We start from the raw sequence: 24,506 nt of genomic DNA on the forward strand, positions 1-24,506 counted from the left end.
ACATTTGCTGACTGGATAAAATATGCAGATGTTAAGCCTCTATTCAAGTAAGGGAATAAAGAGATACCATTAAACTACAGACCGATTTCACTTTTGCCAGCATTCTCAAAAAATTTAGAAAAAGTAATGTACAGGCAGCTTCTCAACCATCTGACCACAAATAACATATTATCAAGAATACAGTTTGGATATCTGAAGGGTTCTGATATCGAGAAGGCTATTTACACCTACAGTGAAAATGTACTTAATTCATTAAATAACAAGTTACAAGCAGCAGGTATTTTCTGTGATTTGTCAAAGTTATTTGACTGTGTGAACCACAACATCCTTTTAAATAAATTAGAATTCTATGGTGTCACGGGCAGTGCTGCAAAATGGTTCAAGTCATACCTCGCTAACAGGAAACAAAGAGTGTCAGTGAATTAAGTCATCAGTCATCATCAGAATGGGAAGAAATTACATGTGGTGTCCCACAAGGATCCATCTTAAGGCCATTGCTTTTTCTTGTGTACATTAATGATCTCTCATCAGTTACACTTCCAGAAGCAGAGTTCGTTTTGTTTGCAGATGACACAAGTATGTCGAGTGTAGTTCTTGAAAGATCTGCTAATGATATTTTCATGGATATTAATAAATGGTTTAAAGCCAACTCACTGACATTAAACTTGGAAAAGACTAACTATATGCAATTCAGAATCTGTAAGAGGTTTCCACCCAGCATATGCATAAAGTATGAAGAAGAGCAGATAGAAGAGCTTGACAGTGTTAAATTCCTGGGTTAACAACTTGATAATAAATTCAGTTGGGAGGAGCACACCACAGAACTGCAGAAACGCCTTAACAAATCTGTATTTGCAATTCGGGTGTTTGCAGACATAGTCGACATCAAAATGAAAAAGCTTGCATACTTTGCCTACTTCCATTCCATAATGTCATATGGTATAATATTTTGGGGTAACTCTTCAAGTCAAACAAAAGTTTTCAGAATCCAAAAGCATGTCATACGTATTATTTGTGGAGTAAATTCATGGACGTCCTATAGAAACCTCTTCAAAGAATTGGGTATACTAACTACTGCCTCTCAGTATCTTTACTCCTTAATGAAATTTGTCCGAAATAATATATCTCATTTTCCAACAAACAGCTCAGTTCATACATACAATACCAGGAACAAAAATGGTCTGCACAAGGACTTAAAAGCACTTACTTTAGTTCAAAAAGGGGTCCACTACTCAGGAACACTCATCTTCAATAACTTGCCAGCAAACATAAAAAAAATTAGTTACAAATAAAGATCAGTTTAAAAGGAGCCTGAAAGACTTACTAGTGGCCAACTCCTTCTACTCCATTGACGAATTTTTTAATAGAAACAAATGATGTATTGTACATATTCATACTATTAGTGTTGTTATTTCAGCATTAAAAAATTGACATGTTCCACATCCAGGAGGATCTCCTCAGCACGGATCTATGGAACGAAAAACTCATCTAATCTAATCTAATCTCGTGTATAGATATGGGTGTAGAGGCAGCTATAAGCTAATAGGATACAACACTGCTATATATTTTACCATGTAATATTTTGTGATATGAAACATAATGTACAAATAGCTGTAATTCTTCTGATGACATAGACTGCATGTTAATGCTGATAAAATAAGTCTTACTGTTATGTTTAGATATGAGTGTAGAGGCAGTTATAAGCTAATGGGGTACAACACTGCTATATTTTTACCATGTAATATCTTTCTATGTAAAACATAATGTAAAAACAGCTGTAATTCTTCTGACGACATCGATGGCATGTTAATGCTGAAAGATGGATAAAAAATAAATAAAGATACTTTTGTATAGTCAACGATTCATTTATTAATAAAGTATTCTCGTGTTTAAGCTGTGTCAAATGATTAACTGCCATGAGCTTTCTGCAGAGATCTCATCTACCATTGTCAAGTGGTTGGCTGTTGTGAGAATGCCGCTACCATGCCTATATAGCCGCCCCACCACCAGTGACACCACTGGTGCCAGGTCCCACACTGCATGTGGCAATGTTTTGGTGGCACTACCGCTGCGTCTGCTTCCGCTCCCCAATCACGGGATCCCAGGCCGTACTCAGCTGCAATTCACCGTCTTTATTGAGGGCGTTGTCATGTAATTTGAACTCTATTGCTTCATTTGTAGCACTATTCCAGAAAGTGTTGGTCTGTCTAATATTTATCCACTTGACAATGGCAGAGGAGAGCTTTACCGAAAACTTGTGAGCAGTTAACCACTTGACATGGCTTGAAACCCAAAGTATTTTGTCCGGATATCGTTGTGAGAGAGTGCATTCGTACTTAGCGATTGATTCGCTCAGTTATTGTGGCAAAGTGGATCAGTGATGTCGCCATACTTTAAATGGTCAGAAATGTAACATTGCACTCTTCAAAAAAACGAAGAAACATTGTATTCTATGACTGAAATATCAGTGAGTCACAACTAGAATCAGTCAGTTCACACAAACTGTGAAGGTAAAGGAGTCAACAGACCTCACTTCATTGGTATTACTACTAGGACAGAGGAGGTTTATGACAAAACACTCATATGGCTCAGCCTATAATATTGTTCAAGTGTGTGAAATCCATACCACATAGGACTATTAGAGGATATATAATGTACTGGTGCATAAAGAATACCACATGAACGGTGAGGGGTTTGTTTGACCTATGGGCGAACGTCCCGCAGTTGCTGAAGAACTTGAACGTTTAGACGCCTGAAGACAAGTGCCAACTATTTGTGAAAGCCTACTTACTAACTTTCAAGAACCAACTTCAAATGAGAAATCTATGAATATACAATATCCCTTCACATATTGTTTTTATAGAAAATGTGAAGAAAAGATTAGACTAACATCAACACACACGCGCGCATTTAAGCAGTGATTTGTATCGCGCTCGATACACAAATGGAAACGAAGAAGCCTAATACGTTGTAGAAAATAAGTGCGCTCCGCCAAGTACTGTAGAGACGTTTACAGGCAGGTATGGGCAGAGTTTCCTCCATGTAAGTATAATTTTTAATTGTTTCTTGATCTTGTGTTTTTGTTTGTTATAAATATTGGAATGGCGACCCTATCGTAACTTTGCCTCCTATAAAAATCTCTGATTGAGAGTGTTTTAACCATCGGATTCTGGATACTGAAAGCCACTTGAGATCTTACTTGTTACAAACCATTCGTAATGTGCGGCGAATAATGATAGAAATGAACGATTTTAAATATTCTACTACATTTCACTTTTGTCATGAAGTGTCAGTTAATTCTATATTTGATTATAGGCTACCAATTATAGGTTTGTGAAATGGAAAAAAATGGGTATCTATCGTCATCTTTGGATCACTTAATTAAGTTAATCTTGCCGAATCCAGGATCTTTGTTAGAAGTAACTTTGGTTGTGTCAGAATTTGAGCATGGTGGTTGTGTTGTGTATGATGGGGGCGTGATCAAATATTTAATTTAGAACATTATCTAGTTTTTTTTCCAAATTGAGTTTTGTAATTGTGTACAGTAAAATGCCGTCTATCGATGATATAAAAAATGAATATCCTATACATTGGCTTGTGTGGAATAATGACTACAAGGAATTGGACAGAGTACTGTCAAAAGATGCGGTTAGTAGTGTTTGGAGGGCGTATTATTGCTTCGATTGTCTCGTATTTTAGAGCTGATCTCAATGCAGTGTGATACTCTGATTGTGGGTGTTGTTTGTCATCCTGTACCTTAGATGTTTCTCATTTATTCATTGATGACGGCCGTGAATAATAAGCGAATAAATGATTATACCTTGGCATTTTCGTAATAGAATTTTGATGAGCAATTTCAAACCAGAACGGGTTGTCATGTTCACTTTTGCTTTTGGTGCGAGTGAAGAAGCCTGTGAAGTTATGGGATGAAGCCCCGCAAATGACACTACGTGTGTGTTCGTCACTAGAATTGTGACTTGGTTGTAACGTAATGAAATATGATTCTATTCTGCATAATATTAAATGGATCATTAGACTGTGATATGTTTAGAGCTTCGTTCGCTGACAGAGCTACTTGGCAGTAGACAAAAGCACCGTTTCATATTGCGCTTACATTAAAAAATGTCATTGCTGGTTGTTTCATTCTATTCTCATTCGGTGAAAGATTATTAGCACTGTTAACACCCGAATCGAGTGACGCGCGCTCCAGTTTCTAACCCCTCTCGACCTTTTTCGTCCATATACTTTGTGATGTTGCTGTCTAGCACATTTTGCTTTCGTAGATTATCTCCTACTGTTGTTGAGGAAAAGTCCAATAGATATTTATTCAGCTTACCGTCATTTTGATGGCTCTCTTGTGTTCAGCATTGTTTATACTTGGAAAACTAAGATTTACAGAATTAAAAGCATCAGTATAGCTTTACACATGAATTGATTTTTTTATCAGATACCTACATGTAAATCACAATTACTATATGCCAAGCCAAATAAGTTAAGAATGTAATTAACTCCCTTAGAAACAAATACTCTCGTCAAGTTGATAATAACTAAAGAACTAAAAATCTTGTTCTTCACCCATAAGCAGTCCATCACTATCACAGGGGATATGCCAGACAGACTGACATGTGCTGTTGCCAGACTGCTTTAAAGGAAGATTGTAATAGGTATTAATAGCTGCCAGCCTCACTAATTACCTCCTCCTTGAAGATACTCAAAAGAATTCTGTGCACAAGAACCAGGACACGCTTGTCTCAAAATAAGATACCCTCAAATTGGACTTAAAAAGGAGCTAACCATGTTGTTGTTGTTGTTGTTGTTGTTGTTGTGGTTGTGGTCTTCAGTGCTGAGACTGGTTTGATGCAGCTCTCCATGCTACTCTATCCTGTGCAAGCTTCTTCATCTCCCAGTACCTACTGCAGCCTACATCCTTCTGAATCTGCTTAGTGTATTCATCTCTTGGTCTCCCTCTACGATTTTTACCCTCCACACTGCCCTCCAATACTAAATTGGTGATCCCTCGATGTCTCAGAACATGTCCTACCAACCGATCCCTTCTTCTAGTCAAGTTGTGCCACAAGCTCCTCTTCTCCCCAATTCTGTTCAATACCTCCTCAATAGTTATGTGATCTATCCATGTAATCTTCAGCATTCTTCTGTAGCACCACATTTCGAAAGCTTCTATTCTCTTCTTGTCTAAACTATTTATCGTCCATGTTTCACTTCCATACATGGCTACACTCCTTACAAATACTTTCAGAAACGACTTCCTGACATTTAAATCTATACTCGATGTTAACAAATTTGTCTTCTTCACAAACGCTTTCCTTGCCATTGCCAGTATACTTTTTATATCCTCTCTACTTCGACCATCGTCAGTTATTTTGCTCCCCATAGCAAAACTCCTTTACTACTTCAAGTGTCTCATTTCCTAATCTAATTCCCTCAGCATCACCTGATTTAATTCGACTACATTCCATTATCCTCGTTTTGCTTTTGTTGGTGTTCATCTTATACCCTCCTTTCAAGACACTATCCATTCCGTTCAACTGCTCTTCCAAGTCCTTTGCTGTCTCTGACAGAATTAGAATGTCATCGGCGGGCCTCAAAGTTTGTATTTCTTCTCCATGTATTTTAATACCTACTCCGAACTTTTGTTTACTTTACTGCTTGCTCAATATACAGATTGAATAATATCGGGGATAGGCTACAAGCCTGTCTCACTCCCTTCCCAAACACTGCTTCCCTTTCATGCCCCTCGACTCATAACTGCCATCTGGTTTCTGTACAAATTGTAAATAGCCTTTCGCTCCCTGTATTTTACCCCTGCCACCATCAGAATTTGAAAGAGAGTATTCCAATCAACATTGTCTAAAGCTTTCTCTAAGTCTACAAATGCTAAATACGTAGGCTTGCCTTTCCTTAATCTTTCTTCTAAGATAAGTCGTAGGGTCAGTATTGCCTCACATGTTGCAACATTTCTACGGAATTCAAACTGATCTTCCCTGCGGTCGGCTTCTATCAGTTTTTCCATTCGTCTGTGAATTTGCATTAGTATTTTGCAGCTGTGACTTATTAAACTGATAGTTCCGTAATTTTCACATCTGTCAACACCTACTTTCTTTGGGATTGGAATTATAATATTTTTCTTGAAGCCTGGGGGTATTTCGCCTGTCTCATACGTCTTTCTCACCAGCTAGAGTTTTGTCAGGACTGGCTCTCCCAAGGCTGTCAGTAGTTCTAATGGAATGTTGTCTACTCCAAGGGCCTTGTTTCGACTCGGGTTTTTCAGTGCTCTTTCAAACTCTTTACGCAGTATCGTATCTCTCATTTCATCTTCATCTGCATCCTGTTCCATTTTCATAATATTGTCCTCAAGTACATCGCCCTTGGATAGTCCCTCTATATACTCCTTCCACCTTTCTGCCTTCCCCTCTTTGCTTAGAACTGGGTTTCCATCTGAGCTCTTGATATTCATGCAAGTGGTTCTCTTTTCTCCAAAGGTCTCTTTAATTTTCCTGTAGGCAGTATCTATCTTACCCCTAGTGGGATAAGCCTCTACATCCTTACATTTGTCTTCTAGCCATCCCTGCTTAGCCATTTTGCACTTCCTGTTGATCTCATTTTTGAGACGTTTGTATTCCTTTTTGCCTGCTTCATTTACTGCATTTTTATATTTTCTCCTTTCATCAATTAAATTCAATATTTCTTCTCTTACCCAAAGGTTTCTACTAGCTCTTGTCGTTTTACGTATTTGATCCTCTGCTGCCTTCACTACTTCATCCCTCAAAGCTACCCATTCTTCTTCTACTGCATTTCTTTCCCCCATTCGTGTCAATTGTTCCCTTATGCTCTCCCTGAAACCCTGTATGATCTCTGGTTCTTTCAGTTTATCCAGGTCCCATCTCCTTAAATTCCCAACTATTTGCAATTTCTTCAGTTTTAATCTACAGTTCATAACCAATAGATTGTGGTCAGAGTCCACATCTGCCCCTGGAAATGTCTTACAATTTAAAACCTGGTTCCTAAATCTCTGTCTTACCATTATATAATGTATCTGATATCTTCTAGTATCTCCAGGGTTTTTCCATATATACAACTTTCATTCATGATTCTTGAACCAAGTGTTAGCTATGATTACGTTATGCTCTGCACAAAATTCTACCAGGCGGCTTCCTCTTTCATTTCTTAGCCCCAATCCATATTCACCTACTACGTTTCCTTCTCTCCCTTTTCCTACTACTGAATTCCAGTCACCCATGACTATTGAACTTTTGTCTCCCTTCGCTACCTGAATAATTTCTTTTACCTCATCATACATTTCATCATCACCTGCAGAACTAGTTGGCATATAAACTTGTACTACTGTAGTAGGCACGTGCTTCGTGTCTATATTTGCCACAATAATGCATTCACTATGCTGTTTGTAGTAGCGTACCTGCACTCCTATTTTTTTATTCATTATTAAACCTACTCCTGCATTACCCCTATTTGATTTTGTATTTATAACCCTGTATTCCCCTGACCAGAAGTCTTGTTCATCCTGCCACCGAACTTCACTAATTCCCACTATATCTAACTTTAACCTATCCATTTCCCTTTTTCAATTTTCTAACCTACCTGCCCGATTAAGGGATCTGACATTCCACACTCCGATCCGTAGAACACCAGTTTTCTTTCTCCTGATAATGATGTCCTCTTGAGTAGTCCCCACCCGGAGATCTGAATGGGGGACTATTTTACCTCTGGAATATTTTACCCAAGCGGACGCCATCATCATCATTTAATCATAACAGTACAGCTGCATGCGCTCGGGAAAAATTATGGCTGTAGTTTCCCCTTGGTTTCAGCCGTTCGCAGTACCATAACAGCAAGGCCATTTTGGTTAGTGTTACAAGGTCAGATCAGTCAATCATCCAGACTATTGCCCCTGCAACTACTGAAAAGGCTGCTGCCCATCTTCAGGACAGGAACCACACATTTGTCTAGCCTCTCAACAGGTACCCCTCCATTGTGGTTGCACCTACGGTACGGGTATCTGTATCGTTGAGGCACGCAAGCCTCCCCACCAGCAGCAAGGTCCATGGTTCATGGGGGGGGGGGGGGGCTAACCATAGAACATGTGACTTTTAAACTCACGAATCAGATTGTGCAAAATTTAAATGAAAAAAATACTGCAAAGTGTTTTCCTAGAGAAGCGTAAATGTTCCTGTATCGTTGATCTGGTTTTAGTTCTGTCAAATTAAAAGGCTGCAAAGTGTTGCATTAAGAAACTTGGGTGGTGTACGCGATGAAAGAGCTTCAGAACTGGAAATAATTAGCTACTACAGTTATACCACTGCAGGTTCAATTTTGTGTCCATACTTGTTATAAATAAATGATCTTATGTCATATAGCCAAGAAACAGAACTAGGCCTAGTTCTCTTTGCTCATGCCGCAAGTATTATAATCAAGCCGAGTGGAGTAAGTTCAACAACGCAAATATTAATTTTTTTTAAATTAGTAACTGGTTCTCTGTAAGTGAACTGTCACTGAATTCAAACAAAACACAACACATTCAATTCAGTATTATATTAATGCTGAAGGGTAAATCAGCAAATGAAACAGAATTTTCTATATTGTTATATGCTTATATTCATAAGAACCGAAGGTAGAAGTCACATGTTAATGCATAAGCTCTGCAGGTTTTCTGTTGTAGATATTAATAATAATATCAGATTTTTGAGATGAAAATGTCAAAAGGCTTACCTGTGTTACCTATTTTTTTTGTTGTATAGAATCTTTCTGGGGATGTAATCATTAGGGAAGAAAGTGTTTGTTGACGAGAATGTGTAATGTGGATCATTTGTGGTGTCCCTCTAGAACCTCTTGCAGATATCTCTTGAAACAGTTGTGCTACTGACAACCACAGAACAGTACACCTACATACTTCTACAGTTTGTCAACAATCATTCTGAGTTTGGAAGTAACGGTGTGGTATTCATACGGTTGCATACCTAACTCAGTTCTGTGCCATACAAGGCTGATTGATGGATAGCATGTCATTTCCCATTAGTAGTATATCAATGAATAAGTCTGACCACCCACGCCACGAGTTAAGGAAATAAATATATAACAAAATTAATTCCAAACAAAAACCGAAATCATATCAGCTTGACAACCTTCCTACTCAGTAGATAGATTTCGAAGATGTGTGTGTGTGTGTGTGTGTGTGTGTGTGTGTGTGTGTGTTGATTCATATGACACCATCATGAGAAGTCACAGTTATGATCCATGGAACCTGCAGATACTTGACTTCTTTTGCGTATGTTAAAAAATATGTAATCATCTATGATAATTTCTGGTGCAGTGCGATAAAGAGAAGAGAGACACGAGAGGACGAACACCACTGATGTTAGCTGTTACACTTGGCCACCTAGAATCTGCACGCGTCCTACTGCAGCACACCACCAATGTCAACACAGAAAATTGTGATGGATGGACTGGTAAGTTTACATCATTAATAAATTAATTGCATTATTCTATCTGTTGCATGTACTGTGATATATAGTATAAAACGAGCTTTTCATAGTCTCAGGCAAGTAATAGTGGGAATTTGGTGTTTATATGTAAGTTGTTTATCTTAGTAAGTACAATTTTTACCTCTGCGAATCATAGTATGAACCTCCTTGGTTGGTTGTTCAAAAGACATGACTGTTTTAGTTTTTCATCCTTTCCCTGTTTCAGATAGGTTCCTTTCATTTTTAAGTGAAAGATTTCTTCTGGATGAACGAGTCACATTTAATTAATTTGTGACTAAGAGATTGCTGCTCATAAGTACAGTAGCAGATAGTTTTTACCCTATTGTTGCATTTATGTTACTGTGCTATTGTCTAATGTTTCTTACATCCACTCCATTTTCCAAGTTATGCTTACAGTCAAGTTTATAAATAATTTAGGATGAAAGACGACCAGTTACCAAATAACAGAAGCATTGCGTCGTTGAAAGCTCGCAAGAGAGGATGACAGTTGGTTAGTTTTTGGACAGATCCATTAATGAGTTAGAGAACACAAGTGCGCGCACCTCTGCAGAGGAGGTGGAGACTGTTGGGTAGAGGGTTAGTGGAGGATCGATGTTAGGAGGATTACGGGAGTGAAGTGTGTTTTCCAAGGGTAACTCCCATCTGTGTAGTTAATAAAAGGTGGTGCTGGGGGGGGGGGGGGGTGGCAGAGTGGGGGGAGGCAGTGGAGGAATCCAGATACCTAAGGACAACTCCCATCTGCGTAGATCAGAAAACCTGGTGTTACAAGGACGGCGCCAGATGGGTGCAGCCATCCGAATCCTGCCCCCCCACCCCCTCCCACTCCCCCCACCCAGCACCATCTGTTCTGAATTATGCAGATGGGAGTTGCCTTTGCAAAACATTCATCGTTCCCATAATCCTCCTGGCCTCAGTCTCTGCTAACGATTTGCAACCAACACCCTGTACCCAACAGTCCGCTTCCCCCCTCCCCCTCCTCTATGCCATTAACACACGCCATTCTATACCTTCCGTGTGTGCGGGGGGGGGGGGGGGGGGGCAGGTGTTGTAGTTGACATTGGGCATTTATGACTGGGGATAATTTTTCTAACACGTGAATTATTTGCTATATGACTTAATTTTTTCCCCATTACAGGATGTCATACAGTCTGTTCTGAACGAAACATGGCATTGCGACATGAGACACACACATTGAACCCAGCCTTTGGTATATATTTGTGTATATACTCTGCAAGCCACTGTAAAGTCCATAATGGAAGGTACTGCATATCAATTTTAGTTATATTTCGCCCTATTTCATTCACTTGTGAAGCAAGGGGAAAATAACCTTTATTTGCTTCTGAGTGGTATCTAATCACTATTGTGTTGTTCACAGGATGCCTGTACAAAATATATGATGGAGGTGGTAATCTTCCTTAAACAGTTTTCTTAAATACTTTTTCCACCAAATTTACCCTACAGGATTTTGTGAGGAGGAAGTCAATTTTCTTGCAAAGATTTCCGTATATTTTCTGGGCAACTACTGTATGTTAAACTTTGGTGTGGTGGTGGTGGTGGTGGTGTGGGACCAAACTGCTGAGGTCATTGGTCCCTCTTTGGTATGGGCTGTACCTATCTGTTGTATATCATGTCCACACACACACACACACACACACACACACACACACACACACCTCTGGATTAGTTTGAAAGTCAGCTATCATGCCAAAAGTGTTGAAAGAGACTACAGATGCTGGAACAGTACTCTTAGAATTATTAACATCTTGTACGGCATTTCCTTTGCAGGTACATCACACCTTCCACTCCCCCTCTCTGCCCTGCAAATCCTGGCAATGATTTTAATTTTTAATCGTTGATCTTCCCTATGATTTTCAAATGATATGTCGGGCACTAAAACGTTACCACATTTTCCAGTCGGGTATTTTGTATGTTTATAAGTATTTAATTATAGATACATAATTGATCATTATTTTGGCAAGCCGTCACAAATTAGCTTGGGCCGAACACTCAAAGAAATTAAATTCATGGGCTGAGGAAAACTTTTTTTCTTGAAATTGTAGGATTGATATTGAAATCCATTGTGTTTCTTAGCTGTATGAAAGTCCATGTGGAAATTATCTTTCCTACCAGCAAAAGGAGCCAAGGTAGTCATAAGAATTCTGACATATGAAAGCTGCATATTTTGGTATGCGACTGTATGCTTGTTACCTAAAACTGTGGATGAATGTTACATTCAAGTAATTTGTTAAACGGTTGGGTACAAAAGTGGTTGCTCGTAGAGGTACTTTGGATGTGAACACATTTGCTCATGGAATAAATACAACAGCAAGAAAAGCAAAATTTCACAATTTAATTGCATATAGTGATTTTCTTAACGTTCCACTAAATTCTAAAAGGAATATACTGCTTTGTTGGATTTCTTTCAGATAGACCTGGTACTGTACATTCCAGAAGCCACACAGTCCTAAATGTCTAGTAACTTCTGCTGCAGAGTGAAAGATTCATTTAGTTTACTTATAATAAACATGTATGTTGTCTTAAGATACAGATTATAAGGTGAAGCATGCACAGCTGTCTGTATGGCTGAATGTAGTCAAAGACAGTGGTCAGCCTCTACCACTGCCACCCCCCCCCCCTTCCCCCGATCTTGGCTAGTTGGCATGGGGAAGGGAAATTGAGAAGGGCTAACACACATACATTTTTTTTATTACACTACAAATCTGTGTTGAGGAACAGGTACACACAATTAAAATGAAGGATAGTCCATATCAGTTCAGGCAGGTTACGGAAAAGTCTTACCTTTATAGTCTCGGATGTTATTGAATTTAGCATGTGTTAAAATGAAGGACTAGGTAATGAAAACTTTTTTTTTTTTTTTTTATTCTCCAAAAAAAAAAAATTCTGCTCTAAGATGCAGCCCTTCAAGGATGACATTGCAAACACCATTTTGAAGATGCAAATTTTGGAAAAAAATATAAAATGCTGTATCTGTGGAACAGTTTTAGATATTTTGTTTTTTTTCTGTTCTATTTGGTAGATAGTTGCTTTATGATTACAAAGAAATCCTCCATTTTGACTTATCTTCCAAAATTCTTTTACTATAGCATTCCGAACTTTTTTTATAATTTATAGAATTTTTTTTTTTTTCAAAAATGCCAATTCATAAAATTTTGATTTTTTTTTTTTATTTTTTTTTTATTTTTTTTTATTTTTTTTTATTTTTTTTTTTTTTTTTTTTTTGTTGATTAGTACTATATAGTTCTACATTACCTGAAAAGGAGAGCTTCCACCTTTAGGTTGAGCAGATTTTATAAACACCCAATTGAAATTTTTGCCATACATTAAAACCTGTTTTATTATCACATAACAGACTCATAAAAATCAAAACCAAGCCTAATTTAACATGATTTTAGTTTTCAAAGATGAGTAAGAGAGTCATGCTTCAAGAATTTTAAATGGTTCCAAAATGTATCTGAAAGGTCCAGAGACTTAATGGTTTCAATTTATACAGCTTCTGTGCACTCTGTTTTGTACTAAAATTAGCCAGTCAATGAACTAAAAATGTTTTCCCTTGCTTCAGTATTTTCCTTTGATATAGAACGATACCTTCCTGTTGAACCAATAGGAACTGGAGCACTTACAGTCTTCAGAACATTGTGAAAGGAAGTGAGCACTGATTGTGTTGTTGCTGTCCTTCAGCTGGAAACCTATATCCAGCACCTGCTCCATGTGGTAGCATAAAGTTCACTATGATTTCATTTAACTCATAACTGGTGTCTGTAATCTCTATAGTCCACCAGTCACAGTCATACACAGCTCACAAACATCCCCCTTCTCAGGTTGTGAATCTGAATGTTATCCTGCTGTTTCTGAGGTGTTGGCCAAACGAACGAAATTTCTTCTTTCTTGCTCTTTAAAGTGCATGCAGTATGAGTTTGTCCATCACTTTGATTTCAACAATGTCTCTTCTGAATTCCTTTCACAACAGTAGTTTGTTTGGACCATTTTTCTTTTCTCTGCTCACGGACTTCTTCGATTTCCTCTTTGGACAAAACAGTGAGGGCTGTGGATGTGTAAGATTTTATTACCCTCATAAAATCCTCAGCATTCTGAATCACAGCTGTATTTGATCTGGAAAGATTATGCTTTGTTGCATGGTGCTTCAGCAGGCTGCCTACACCATCACAAGGCCACTTCCCATGACCAGTAGCACTGTATACCCTGTCAGTTGGCACAAGTGACTTACTCAGTTCAAACAGCTGGTAACGATTTTTAAAATGACTAGGAACACTATCAGAAATAACGATGATCACCCCTGTTTGCAGTTGAAGAATTATGCGCATTGCTAGCAAAGCATGTGCTAAGTCATGTCCTGTGTCACCCCTTGTAACTGCAACACTTGTGGTCTTGTATTGAAAATTTCACTCATGTAAAAATTGTAACTTGGTCATTAATCCAATGATACCTTTGTACTACCTGTAGGAGAATTACAGACCAGTTGTCAGCAAAATCACAGTGAAGCACTAAACATAGTTCTTCAGCCTGTATACACCCTTTCACTTCTGCAATGTATTGTAATTTCTTCAGATGCTGGTGTGTTACTGCTTTCACTGACCATTTACCAAGTTCATCAATGAAACTGTCAAAAGCAACAGTTTTCTTGATTAACTTATTGTCTTCCCATGTTGCATATGTATTTTCTGCATAGATATCTGCTATCTTTTCCAGGCCAAGTGTCTCCCTTTCCAGGACAGTTACCACATTCTTGAAACAATCAAGTTTCTCACTTTGTCACAGACTACTAATGACTTCATACATCCAACCAAAGTGTCATGTCACATGCTCCAGTAAGTTCTTCAAAGTTACCACACAAAGTTCCAAATTCACACAGTACACACGCAAATGGACAACTCTAGGTGGAGGAGGAACTACCCACTTAGGTCATAGTGCATAAAATTTTGATCTTCCGATATGTGAAGTTAGTTGCTCTTATAAGTTGCAAAAGTTTCTTTAATACTGCGAGTCATGTACCTCTTCACTTTCACAATTTTTTGACCTTCAACTGTTACAGTTACAGTTTATTTTTTGTTGGCACTCTGGCGAGAACAGTCCCGTTTGTCTTCCAGATAAAATGACTGCACTATTTGAACTTGAGCTGCTTCTACAGGATGACCGTAAAAGGGATCTGGTTTTCCAAAGACTCCTTTTACAGATGTCACATTTTTTGATTTATCTACCATGTGCTATGATACTGATAGAATGTGGTTCAAACTTGTTCCTTCAAAATGTCTCTGGAATAATAGTTAAAACTTGCACCTTTTCACAGTGAGATGCACAATATTCAACAGCTGAAATGATATGTGTGAAAAATTCCTGGCCAGAGGTGCAAGACTGTTTTGGTTCATTTTCTTCTGAAGATGAAATTTCTACTTTGAAGAGAGTGGTCAGTTTTGCTGTAGTGTATTCATCCATAGCTTTAGTAATGTCTTTGCGCTTTATGGATGCATAGAGCTTATGACTCAACTACACTGACCACAGTTTCTTAACCTACCTCTGTAGTTGACTTATTCAGGATGTTTAACTCTTCCCCTCTTAATGCAAAATCTGCATCACCTGCACCATAGGAGGTGTCACCTTGTTCAGATGCTATCATTGCTGTTATTCTGTCAAAACGTTTAGAACACAAAAAGTTCTCACTGGAAACATCTTCACTTTGAAACAAGAATCTTCAAATGAGAACACTCATTCCCAACCTGAACAAAGTCTGTATTTTTTGTTTTGTTTTATATGTCACTCTCTTATGGATATTCAGATAGTCAGCACACTTCACACTCCTGTGGCTCCAGTCAGAAGACATTTCAAACAGTCCTTTTCACAAAACACGCTGCAACTGTGTCAACTCGCAAATTCCTCGCAAAAACACAGAACTCACTGCATGGTCTCAGATTTCTTAGAAGCCTCTTCAGTAAACAAATTAGCACTGGACAACTACAACACAGAAACCTGCAATGAACAACCATGACAAAAAACCAACAAGAAACAACAACAACAAAATGTAAGAAATATCTGCAACAATGAAAGTGAAAAGAAATAACTGCAACAAAGACAATAGAAATAAACATTGTAACAAAGAAATTAGTAAAAAACAACTTTAGTGAAGACGTATATTATTCGTGAAAGTTAAAAAAAATGATTTTTAAAAACAAAACCTGTCCTACGGTCGAGGGTCAGTCGTGTGATGCAAATGAGTGACAATGTGTTGATTCCTGGTGAGGTACCATACGGTCCATAGTTCTCAGTGTGCTTCCTGGAAGTCTGGGCTTGTGCTTGATGTTCAGCGTGTTTGCTACAAAGTGTGCAAGCATCGCCTATTTTTTCCTGCACATTGTAAATGTCATGAAGGTTGCAGATGTTGCCCCTGGTCACCATAGCAGTCCTCTTCCCCACCAGTGCGTCAAGTGCAATGGCATACCTCGGACGCCTCAATGATGTAGGAGTTTTCGTCGACCTGGGGGTGGGGGATCTGGATCTACCTCCATTGGCTTGGGATGCGAGTCATGATGACCTGTGTGTGGCTTTAAGAGATATTGGGTTGGCGTGATTGCAGGTGATGGGAAAAGCACCTCATCCCGGGAATCTGGAACAAAACAAGATGTTTGAGTGTCCCTCAGAGGTTCCAATCTATGTCTTGCTTGGACTTGATAGATTTGTCAGCGGTTGCGACCTCCTCCTAGCAGCTGGGCTTCGACCATCACTTGTGTGATCAAGGGGATGAAGAAGGTGGGCTGCCCCTGCAGATTACATTGTTTGTATGTCGACAACAACACCGGATCATGTGGAGAAAACTGAGGCCATCTATTAGTCTTTGATGGTGAGGCACTGTTCTGGGGGTACAGCAGGGATACTTGTGATCTGCTTTAGCGGCCATGCAGTTCTTTTGTTGGTGAGGATCCATCCTGAGGAGATGCACCACAGAACGAAAGGAAAAATGTCAAGTCATTCTCAGTGGAGAGGTGTTGAGTTAATTTTTCCATTTGGGTCTCGAAGGTGCATACCAAGTTTGGTTTTACCATTTAAGGCAGGGTCAAATGGACCTAAGTGGATTAATTTGATCCCATTAGAGGTGCAGAATTCCTGGAACTCTGCTGCATTGGAGCTCTTGTCAGTGATCAAGGCTTCTGGGAGTGCTTCCAAGGCTAACAAACGTGGCAGCACCTGGATCATTTTTAACAACATTGTGGACAGTGTGCAAAACACTAAAGGAAATCAACTGCCCACATTCACAACCAAGAGCCACATAGAGTCAAGGGAAGGACCTGAAAAATCCAAATGTAGGTGGGACCAAGGAGTTGTCGTGGTGGGCCATGGAAAATAATGCTGGCTGTAGGGGGGGGGGGGGGGTGCCGCCCTATCATTTTGACATGTGGAGCACTCCCTCACCAGCTTGGTTACATCTTCATCTATACCCTGGCAGTGGACAGTAAACATGTTGCCCGGGAAGGCACTTCATCAGTCTCTCTCCCCAATGGCTGTTATGGAGAAGCTGAAGGACATTATGTCAGAGGGTGCTGGGAATGATCACCTGAGCATGGCCCCTGGTGTCCTCTAGCCTCACAACGCCATGCAGGACTGAAAGCTCGTGCTGCCTATTCCAGCATGCTTCTAGATCCAGGTATGTCATGAGTTTCTTGACCATGTGCCGTCCCTGTGTTGTATATTGCCAGGCTTCCGGGAGGACGGGGTCATTTGCTGTGTGTTGTCTTATGAAGTGCCTATCAATGGGAAGATTGGATGTGACATCTGCAGCCTCACCTTCCGAATAAAAGCACATTCCTTATCATCATCAAACTCTTGAGTCTTGACAGACAGGCAGTTGTGATAAGAGGTCCACATTAGCATGGGCAGCATTAGGATGATAATGGATATCATAGGCATATCCTGAGAGGAAAAGGCCCACAGTTGCAGCATTCATGCCAGTATTGCTGCTGATGACTTGAAGATCGGCAGTAGAGGTTTATTATCTGTGATGAGAGTGAAATGGTGGCCACAGGTATAATCATGGAAGGTTGAGACCAGGAGGGTTACAGGAATGTAGGATAAATTGCCAGGAGAGTTTCCACCTATGCAGTTCAGAGAAGCTGGTGTTGGTAGGAAGGATCCAGATGGCACAGGATGTGAAACAGTCATTAAAATGAAGAATCATGTGATGGGCAGCACATGCAACTGGGTGGTCCAGCTGTTTCTTGATCACAGTGTGTCAATTGCCATTAATGTCGGCAGACAGCTGGTTGGTTGTCATGACCACATTGAACGAAGCACAGTGGTTGCAGCTTAAGTCCTAGAAGGCATCGTGTACAGATAAATCCAGGATATGGCAATGAGCACACGCACGGCACTATCCTTTGCCAGTCTGTTCAAGGGCCATCTATAGGAACCCTCCCTAAACATCCAAAATCCCTTGTCTGATTCAGATTCATTGATGACATCTTTGTGATCTGGATTGAAGGTGAGGTCACCATATCCACATTCCTCCAGAACCTCAAGATCTTCACCCCCTTTTGCCTTACCTGGTCCTCCTCAACCCAACAAGCCACCTTCCTCGATATTGACCTCTGCCTCAAAGATGGCTGAATCAGTTCCTCCATCCATATCAAACCTACCAACCACCAGCAATACCTCCACTTCGACAGCTTCCATCCATTCCATATAAAGAAGTCCCTTCCACAGAGCCTAGCCACCTGTAGCCATCACATCTGTAGTGACAAGCAGACAAGGGCCTCACTGATGCTTTCACAGACTGTAATTACCCTCCCAATCTTGTACAGAAAACAAATCTTCTGTGCTTTATCTCTCCAGACATCCACCACCTCCCAAAATCCCACTGTCCAGCCACAGAGGAGCATACCCCTCATGACTCAGCACCACACAGGACTGGAGCAACTGAATGACATTCTCTGCCAGCGTTTCAACTACTCCATGTTGTACTCTGAAATGGGGAATGTCATGCCAACTATCCTCCTCCTCCCTCCCCCCCCCCTCTCTCTCTCGCAGTAGTATTGTGCCACCCACCGAACCTACACAATATCGTCGACCATCCCTGCACAACCCCCAGTCTTAACACCTTGCCTCATGGCTTATATCCATATAATAGGCCCAGACTTTTCCCATATATCCTCCCACCACCACCACAACCACAACCTGCTGCAGTCCGGTCACAAGCATCACATGTCCTATGAGTAGCAGGGCTATCTGTGAAGAAACCAGTTGTGATTTACAAGCTAAGCTGCAACCAATGTACTTCGTTCTGTGTGTGCATGGCAACCAACAAACTGTGTGCATGAATGGCCACCCTTCTGTTCCATGAGTGCAGCCACAGACTTTTTACTTCTCTCCTTTCCCATCCCCAATCTGCCTACTGTCTAACCTCCTGACTGCACCTAGCTGCCCTACCCCCTCTACACCTCATCCCTATATACTCTCACAAATAGCGCTTTACCATCTGCCATCTGTATGATGCTCTCCCTCCCCTCCCCAACCCCCAGCCTCCTCCTTACCCCCACCACCCAGATTGCTTCTCCCATCATTTGCAGTAGCTCATCAGCCAGAAACAGTGGTCATGCGTGTGTGAGCTGCATTGTGTATGTCGTATATGTCAGAAGAAGCTGTCCTGTGGGAAGAATAGGCCCGAGGTATTCCTGCGTGTTGTGAGAGGCGACTAAAAGGAGTCACACACGTTTCAGCCTTTATGTGATGGTCCCCTGTAGGGCTTGTCCTCCATATTTCCAAATTTTCGTGAAGGGTGAGCCAGTTAGGGAAGGGCACCGCATTGCAGTCCTGCTCATTGTCCATCTCTTGGGCGAGGATACATTCCTGGGTGCAATTTCCGCCATGAACTATGCAGTGTCGCTGTCTGCGCCTCCGACGACTGTGGACTTCCTTGCACCTGATATCCAGCATGGTAGCCAGTCCGTTGTGGTGGGGCTGCCATGTACGCTGTTGGTTGTAGCCCCCTGACAACACAGGTATCACTCTACTGATGCCTGCTCTGTAACTCCCCATGTATGCCGAGAAGTAGATGCCTATCTCCCTGGGGCATCAGGACTCCCGGCAATGGCCATCCTGCCAGATGGCCCTTGTTGCAGCTGGGTGGCACCCCTGGGGAGGCCCCTTGGTCAGAGTGGGTGGTGTCAGGGCAGATGACATGCAATGAAGTGTGGCACATCTTCTCTTGCTGGTGGCCAGCTGCCAGCAGTCTCTAAGCTTTCGAGGGCTCAGTTCAGTGTGCAGAAGTATGACCCCATATCGTTCCCCTCCCTGGCCACACCATGGAGGAGCGAAAGGCTAAGGATGGCAGCGAGATACTTATTCGCCCTGGTACCTAGTTTGTATGAGAGCTGATGGGGAGTCTTTCATGACGATGAAGCTCAGTTCTTTGTAGAGCATTTAGGGGACAAGTTTGGGGAGGTGCAGGTCTTGTCCAAAATGCGCTCTGGGGCAGTTTTGATAAAAACAGCATCTCTGCCGCCCAGTCACGAGCATTACTCGCTTGTGACAGGTTGGAGGATGTTTCTGTTACCATCACACCCCAAAGAGCTTAAATATGGTCCAGGGCATTATATTCCACAGGGACCTTCTTTTGCAGTCTGATGACGAGCTGCGTGCCAGTTTGGAGCAGCGAGGTGTTCATTTCGTCTGGCGTGTTCATCGGTGTCCGAGAGATAATCAGGTAGCCACTGGTGCCTTCATCTTGGCCTTCGAGGGGGTTATGTTGCCTGAGAAGGTCGAGGTGATGGTCTACCACTGTGACATCAAGCCCTATATCCCTCCCCCGATGCGGTGCTTTAAGTGCTGGAAGTTCGGCCGTATGTCTTCCCGCTGTACTTCCAGCCTCACATGTCGAGATTGCGGACACCCATCACATCCCAATACTCCATACGCTCTGCCACCCGTCTGTGTCAACTGCGAAGAGCATCATTCACCTTGCTCGCCAGACTGCAGGATTTTACAGAAAGAGAGGAAAATCATGGAATGTAAGTGCCTGGACCAACTGATCTACACTCAGGCTAAGCAAAAATAAAAGTGGCTCCATCCTGTGCGTATGACATCAACCTACGCCACACTATGACAACGGTTCTACCATCTCCCATTTCGCCGCATGCTGTTGGCTCTCAGAGCTATCAAACTCCACTTTCCCCTTGATGCTGGGGGGTACTTAGCTCCCTGTTGCTCCTGCACCATCTACTTCGGGAGCAACACCCTCCCCCTCAACCATTGGGGACATCAGTCCCCACTTCTCAGCCAGAGAAGTGTAAGTCTTCTTTGGCTCCTCTTGCCAGGAAGGGGTCCCTTGGGTCACTCCTTTCCCAGGGTCCGACCAGTGGAAAAGTGGACACCAGCCAGTGGCTGAAGCACCCACAGGGAGCTGGTCATAGGGCTTCACGGTCCTCCTCTGTCCCTGAGACTGACCCAGTGAAGCCCTCCCAGCCCGAACCACCGAAGGACCAGCGAGAGACACCAAAAAAGAAGGCACCCAAGAATCCAGATTTTGCAGGGGCACCCATACCACTGCTCTCTACAAGCTCTGTATCTGAGGATGAGGTTGAGATTCTGGCGTCTGCTGAGGACCTGGATCTCACTGGGCCCCCATACACAATGGATATCGATCGTGTAGGTACTCAGTCGGTGGCAGCAGGTGACGCAGCGGTGTAATCTGCCTCCTCGGTCCCTTCATGCCTTTTTCGGTGCGAACAATGTCATTCTCCAGTGGAATTGCAGCGGTTTTTTCCACCACCTTGCTGAGCTTCAACAACTTATCAACCTTCACCCTTTCTTTTGCATTACTCTCCAGGAACTTCGTTTCCAGCGATGCAAACCCCTGCCCTCCATGGCTATCGAGGTTATTAAAAGAATTGGGCAGCTTATGAGAGGGTATCTGGTGGAGTCTGTGTCTATGTCCTTAACTCTGTTTACAGTGAGTGTGTCCCTCTTCAGACACCTTTGGAGGCTGTCGCTGTTTGGGTGTGAACGCCTCAGGCTGTTACTGTCTGCAGTCTCTATCTTCCACTGGATGGTGATGTTCCGCAGCACGCATTGGCTGCACTGATAGCCCAACTGCCGCCACCTTTTCTCTTACTGGGCGACTTTAACACCCATAACCCTTTGTGGGGTGTATTGGTGGCAACAGGCCGAGGCACTGTCATTGAGCAAGTGTTGGCACAGCTCGACCTTTCTCTTTTAAATAATGGTGCCTCCAAGCATTCCAGTGTGGCACGTGGCATGTACTCAGCCATCGAATTTTCAGTCTGCAGCCCTGGCCTTCTACCTTTGTCCAGTGGGGTATGCATGACGACTTGTGCGGTAGTGACCACTTTCCGATCCTTCTGTCATGGCCCCAGGGTCACTCTCCTGGGCACCTCCCCAGATGGACCAAGGCTGATTGGGACTCGTTTGTCTCCATTGCCACTGTTGAGCCTCTTTCTCATGATGCCATTGATGTGGTATTTCAAACGATAACCACAGGCATTGTTTCTGCAGCGGAATCTGCAATTCCCTGTTCTTCCTTCCGGGTCACCTTGGCGGAGGACTGTGCCTTGGTGGTCACCGGAGATCGCCGAGACGATTAGAGATCGCAGCTCCAACATCATAAGTGGCACCCATCACTGGACCAACTCCTTACCTTTAAGCGGCTCCGTGCCTGAACCCGACTGACGCCTTATTCGCCAACGGAAGCAGTAGTACTGGGAAATGTATGTCTCCACCATTGGCATCCGTACCTCTCCATCGCAAGTTTGGGCCAAGATTAGGCGACTCTATGGATATCAGACCCCTGTCAGCGTACCTGGGCTTTCCCTGAATGGAGATGTCTGTACTGAATCAGACACAATGCAGAACTCTTAGCAGAGCACTATGCTCAGAGTTCTGCTTCGATGAATTACCCGCTGGCCTTCCGCTCCCTGAAAGAGTGGTTGGAATGTCAGAGCCTTTCATTCCATACACACCACCCCAAATCATACAGTGCTCCATTCAGTGAGTGGGAATTCCAAAGTGTCCTAGCCACTTGCCCTGATACGGCTCCCGGACTGGATTACATCCACTATCAGATGCTCAAACACGTCTCGGTGGACTGCCAGCGACACCTCCTAGACATTTTCTACTGTATCTGTGTTGAGGGTGACTTCCCATCTCAGTGGTGGGAACACATTATCATACAATTGCTGAAGCCTGGCAAGAACCCACTGGAGGTGAACAGCTAAATGCATGGTGAACTGGAGCTTGAGTTGGCTACTTGAGTCTCGTGTCCTTCTGGCTCCGTCTCAGGGTGGGTTCCGTAAGGGCCGCTCTGCCACCGATAATCTGGTCTGCCTGGAGTCTGCCATCTGTACGGCATTTGCTTGCCGTCAGCATCTGGTTGCCGTCTTTGTTTTTACATGCGGAAGGCATATGATACAACAAGGCGACATCACATCCTCACCATGCTTCATGAGTGGGGCCTTAGGGTCCCGTTACTGATTTTTATTCAAAATTTTCTGTCACTTTGTTCCTTCTGCATGCAAGTTGGTCCCTCCCATAGTTCCTCCCAAGTCCAGGAGAATGGGGTCCTGCAAGGCTCTGTCTTGAGTGTCTCCCTGTTTTCAGTTACTGTCAATGAACTAGCTGCGGCTGTGGGAACATCCGTATCAGCTTCTTTGTTTGCTGGTGGCTTTTGCCTGTGGTTCATTCCATGTCAGTTCAACCAGGGGCTCCAGCTCATAGTCTCAGATTTGACTGAAATTCAGTACACTAAATCTACCCTGTGTGGAACACTCGTGTACAAAGTATTGGTTTCCCCTGTCAATTAGTTCCAGAATTATGACTTGTGAAAGAAGGTGGCATGACCCGGAAATTGCAACCCACATCTGGCAATCTATCTTCAGACCCAACTTTAGGTCTTAATAACTTTGGAACAATTCCACACGGTCCAGTGAAATTTTTACAACCCAGTAACATCCACTTAGAGAACACGCTTCATGAATCAAAATACCAACAACATATTTCTGAGGGAAAATAAAAAATTCCAAAATTAATAATAAAAATGTAATACGTTAAAAGGTACATATTGTAGGTGCCCTGTATGCCAAATATAATTCACTCAAAAAGGGTATAAATTTTTTTGTGGTAAGCTTAATGTGGCCTAAACACACACGGAACTCATCATGCCCATATCAGTCACAAAAACTGAGTTACATGCACACGAAAATACAAAAATTTGAAAAATTACCTGAAAACATGGATTTTGTAAGTGTGGTAGCACAAAAGGGACAAGTGGTAATCCAAGCCAAATTTCACACACTGCATAAGTAGACCATAATGATATATATCTCAAAATTTCAGCTTGTTATTGCAAGACATTTGTGTACAATGGAAGTTGACAGATGTAGTTGGTGATGTGGCCATTATTCCACAACACAATTTTGTGAAAACATATCATAAACTGTTCTGCCTCTTCTTATCCTCTCCCACAACTGTTTAATCACTAAGCAACAACATATAGACAAATTAACACAACCTATCATTAATGTTTACTGCACGTTCTAACAACCCTACCACAACAAAGGTAAAAAGTTAATTATGATTTTAGTGTTGCTCACGCTGCTAAATATTGCATTTTTGGGCAACAACAAAGTGATATTATGTGGCACGTGTCATTAAAGCACAGTTAATAAAGTAATTTCTTAAAATAATGGATAAACTAGGCACTCATCTTTTCGTGTTTCCCATGCTGGTCTCGTTGTGAACTCATGGCTCAATTGTCGAAAATCTAGGTAGTGATGATTCCAAGCTCGGATGCAAAGAGGCCTAGGTGTTGTTCTGCGATATTCAAAAGTTTTATAGATGTGTTTCATAAACCATTCTTGAAGATTAAACTTTTGCAAGTTAGGACAATGGTGATGTAAAAAAGTAATCAGCACTCCGAATTTAAGTTACACTTCTTTTTTATTTCTTTTGTTG

The 24,506-nt window shown here is 41.8% G+C and overlaps 1 protein-coding gene across 3 annotated transcripts in view; it reads left to right on the plus strand.

Annotated features, from left to right (window-relative positions):
* Nucleotides 1–3,422: 3,422 nt before the first annotated feature.
* The window catches only part of LOC126411582 (ankyrin repeat domain-containing protein 13D), a 141,253-nt gene continuing 120,169 nt past the window's right edge, over nt 3,423–24,506 (plus strand). For all 3 annotated transcript variants that reach the window (XM_050081374.1, XM_050081375.1, XM_050081376.1), the window contains exons 1-2: nt 3,423–3,648; nt 9,347–9,482. In XM_050081374.1, the coding sequence (XP_049937331.1) occupies nt 3,550–3,648; nt 9,347–9,482 (235 nt within the window). In that variant the 5' untranslated portion in view covers nt 3,423–3,549. The remainder of the gene's footprint in view (nt 3,649–9,346; nt 9,483–24,506) is intronic.

Source organism: Schistocerca serialis, chromosome 1, assembly GCF_023864345.2.
Source record: "Schistocerca serialis cubense isolate TAMUIC-IGC-003099 chromosome 1, iqSchSeri2.2, whole genome shotgun sequence".
Taxonomy (NCBI): Eukaryota; Metazoa; Arthropoda; class Insecta; order Orthoptera; family Acrididae; genus Schistocerca; species Schistocerca serialis.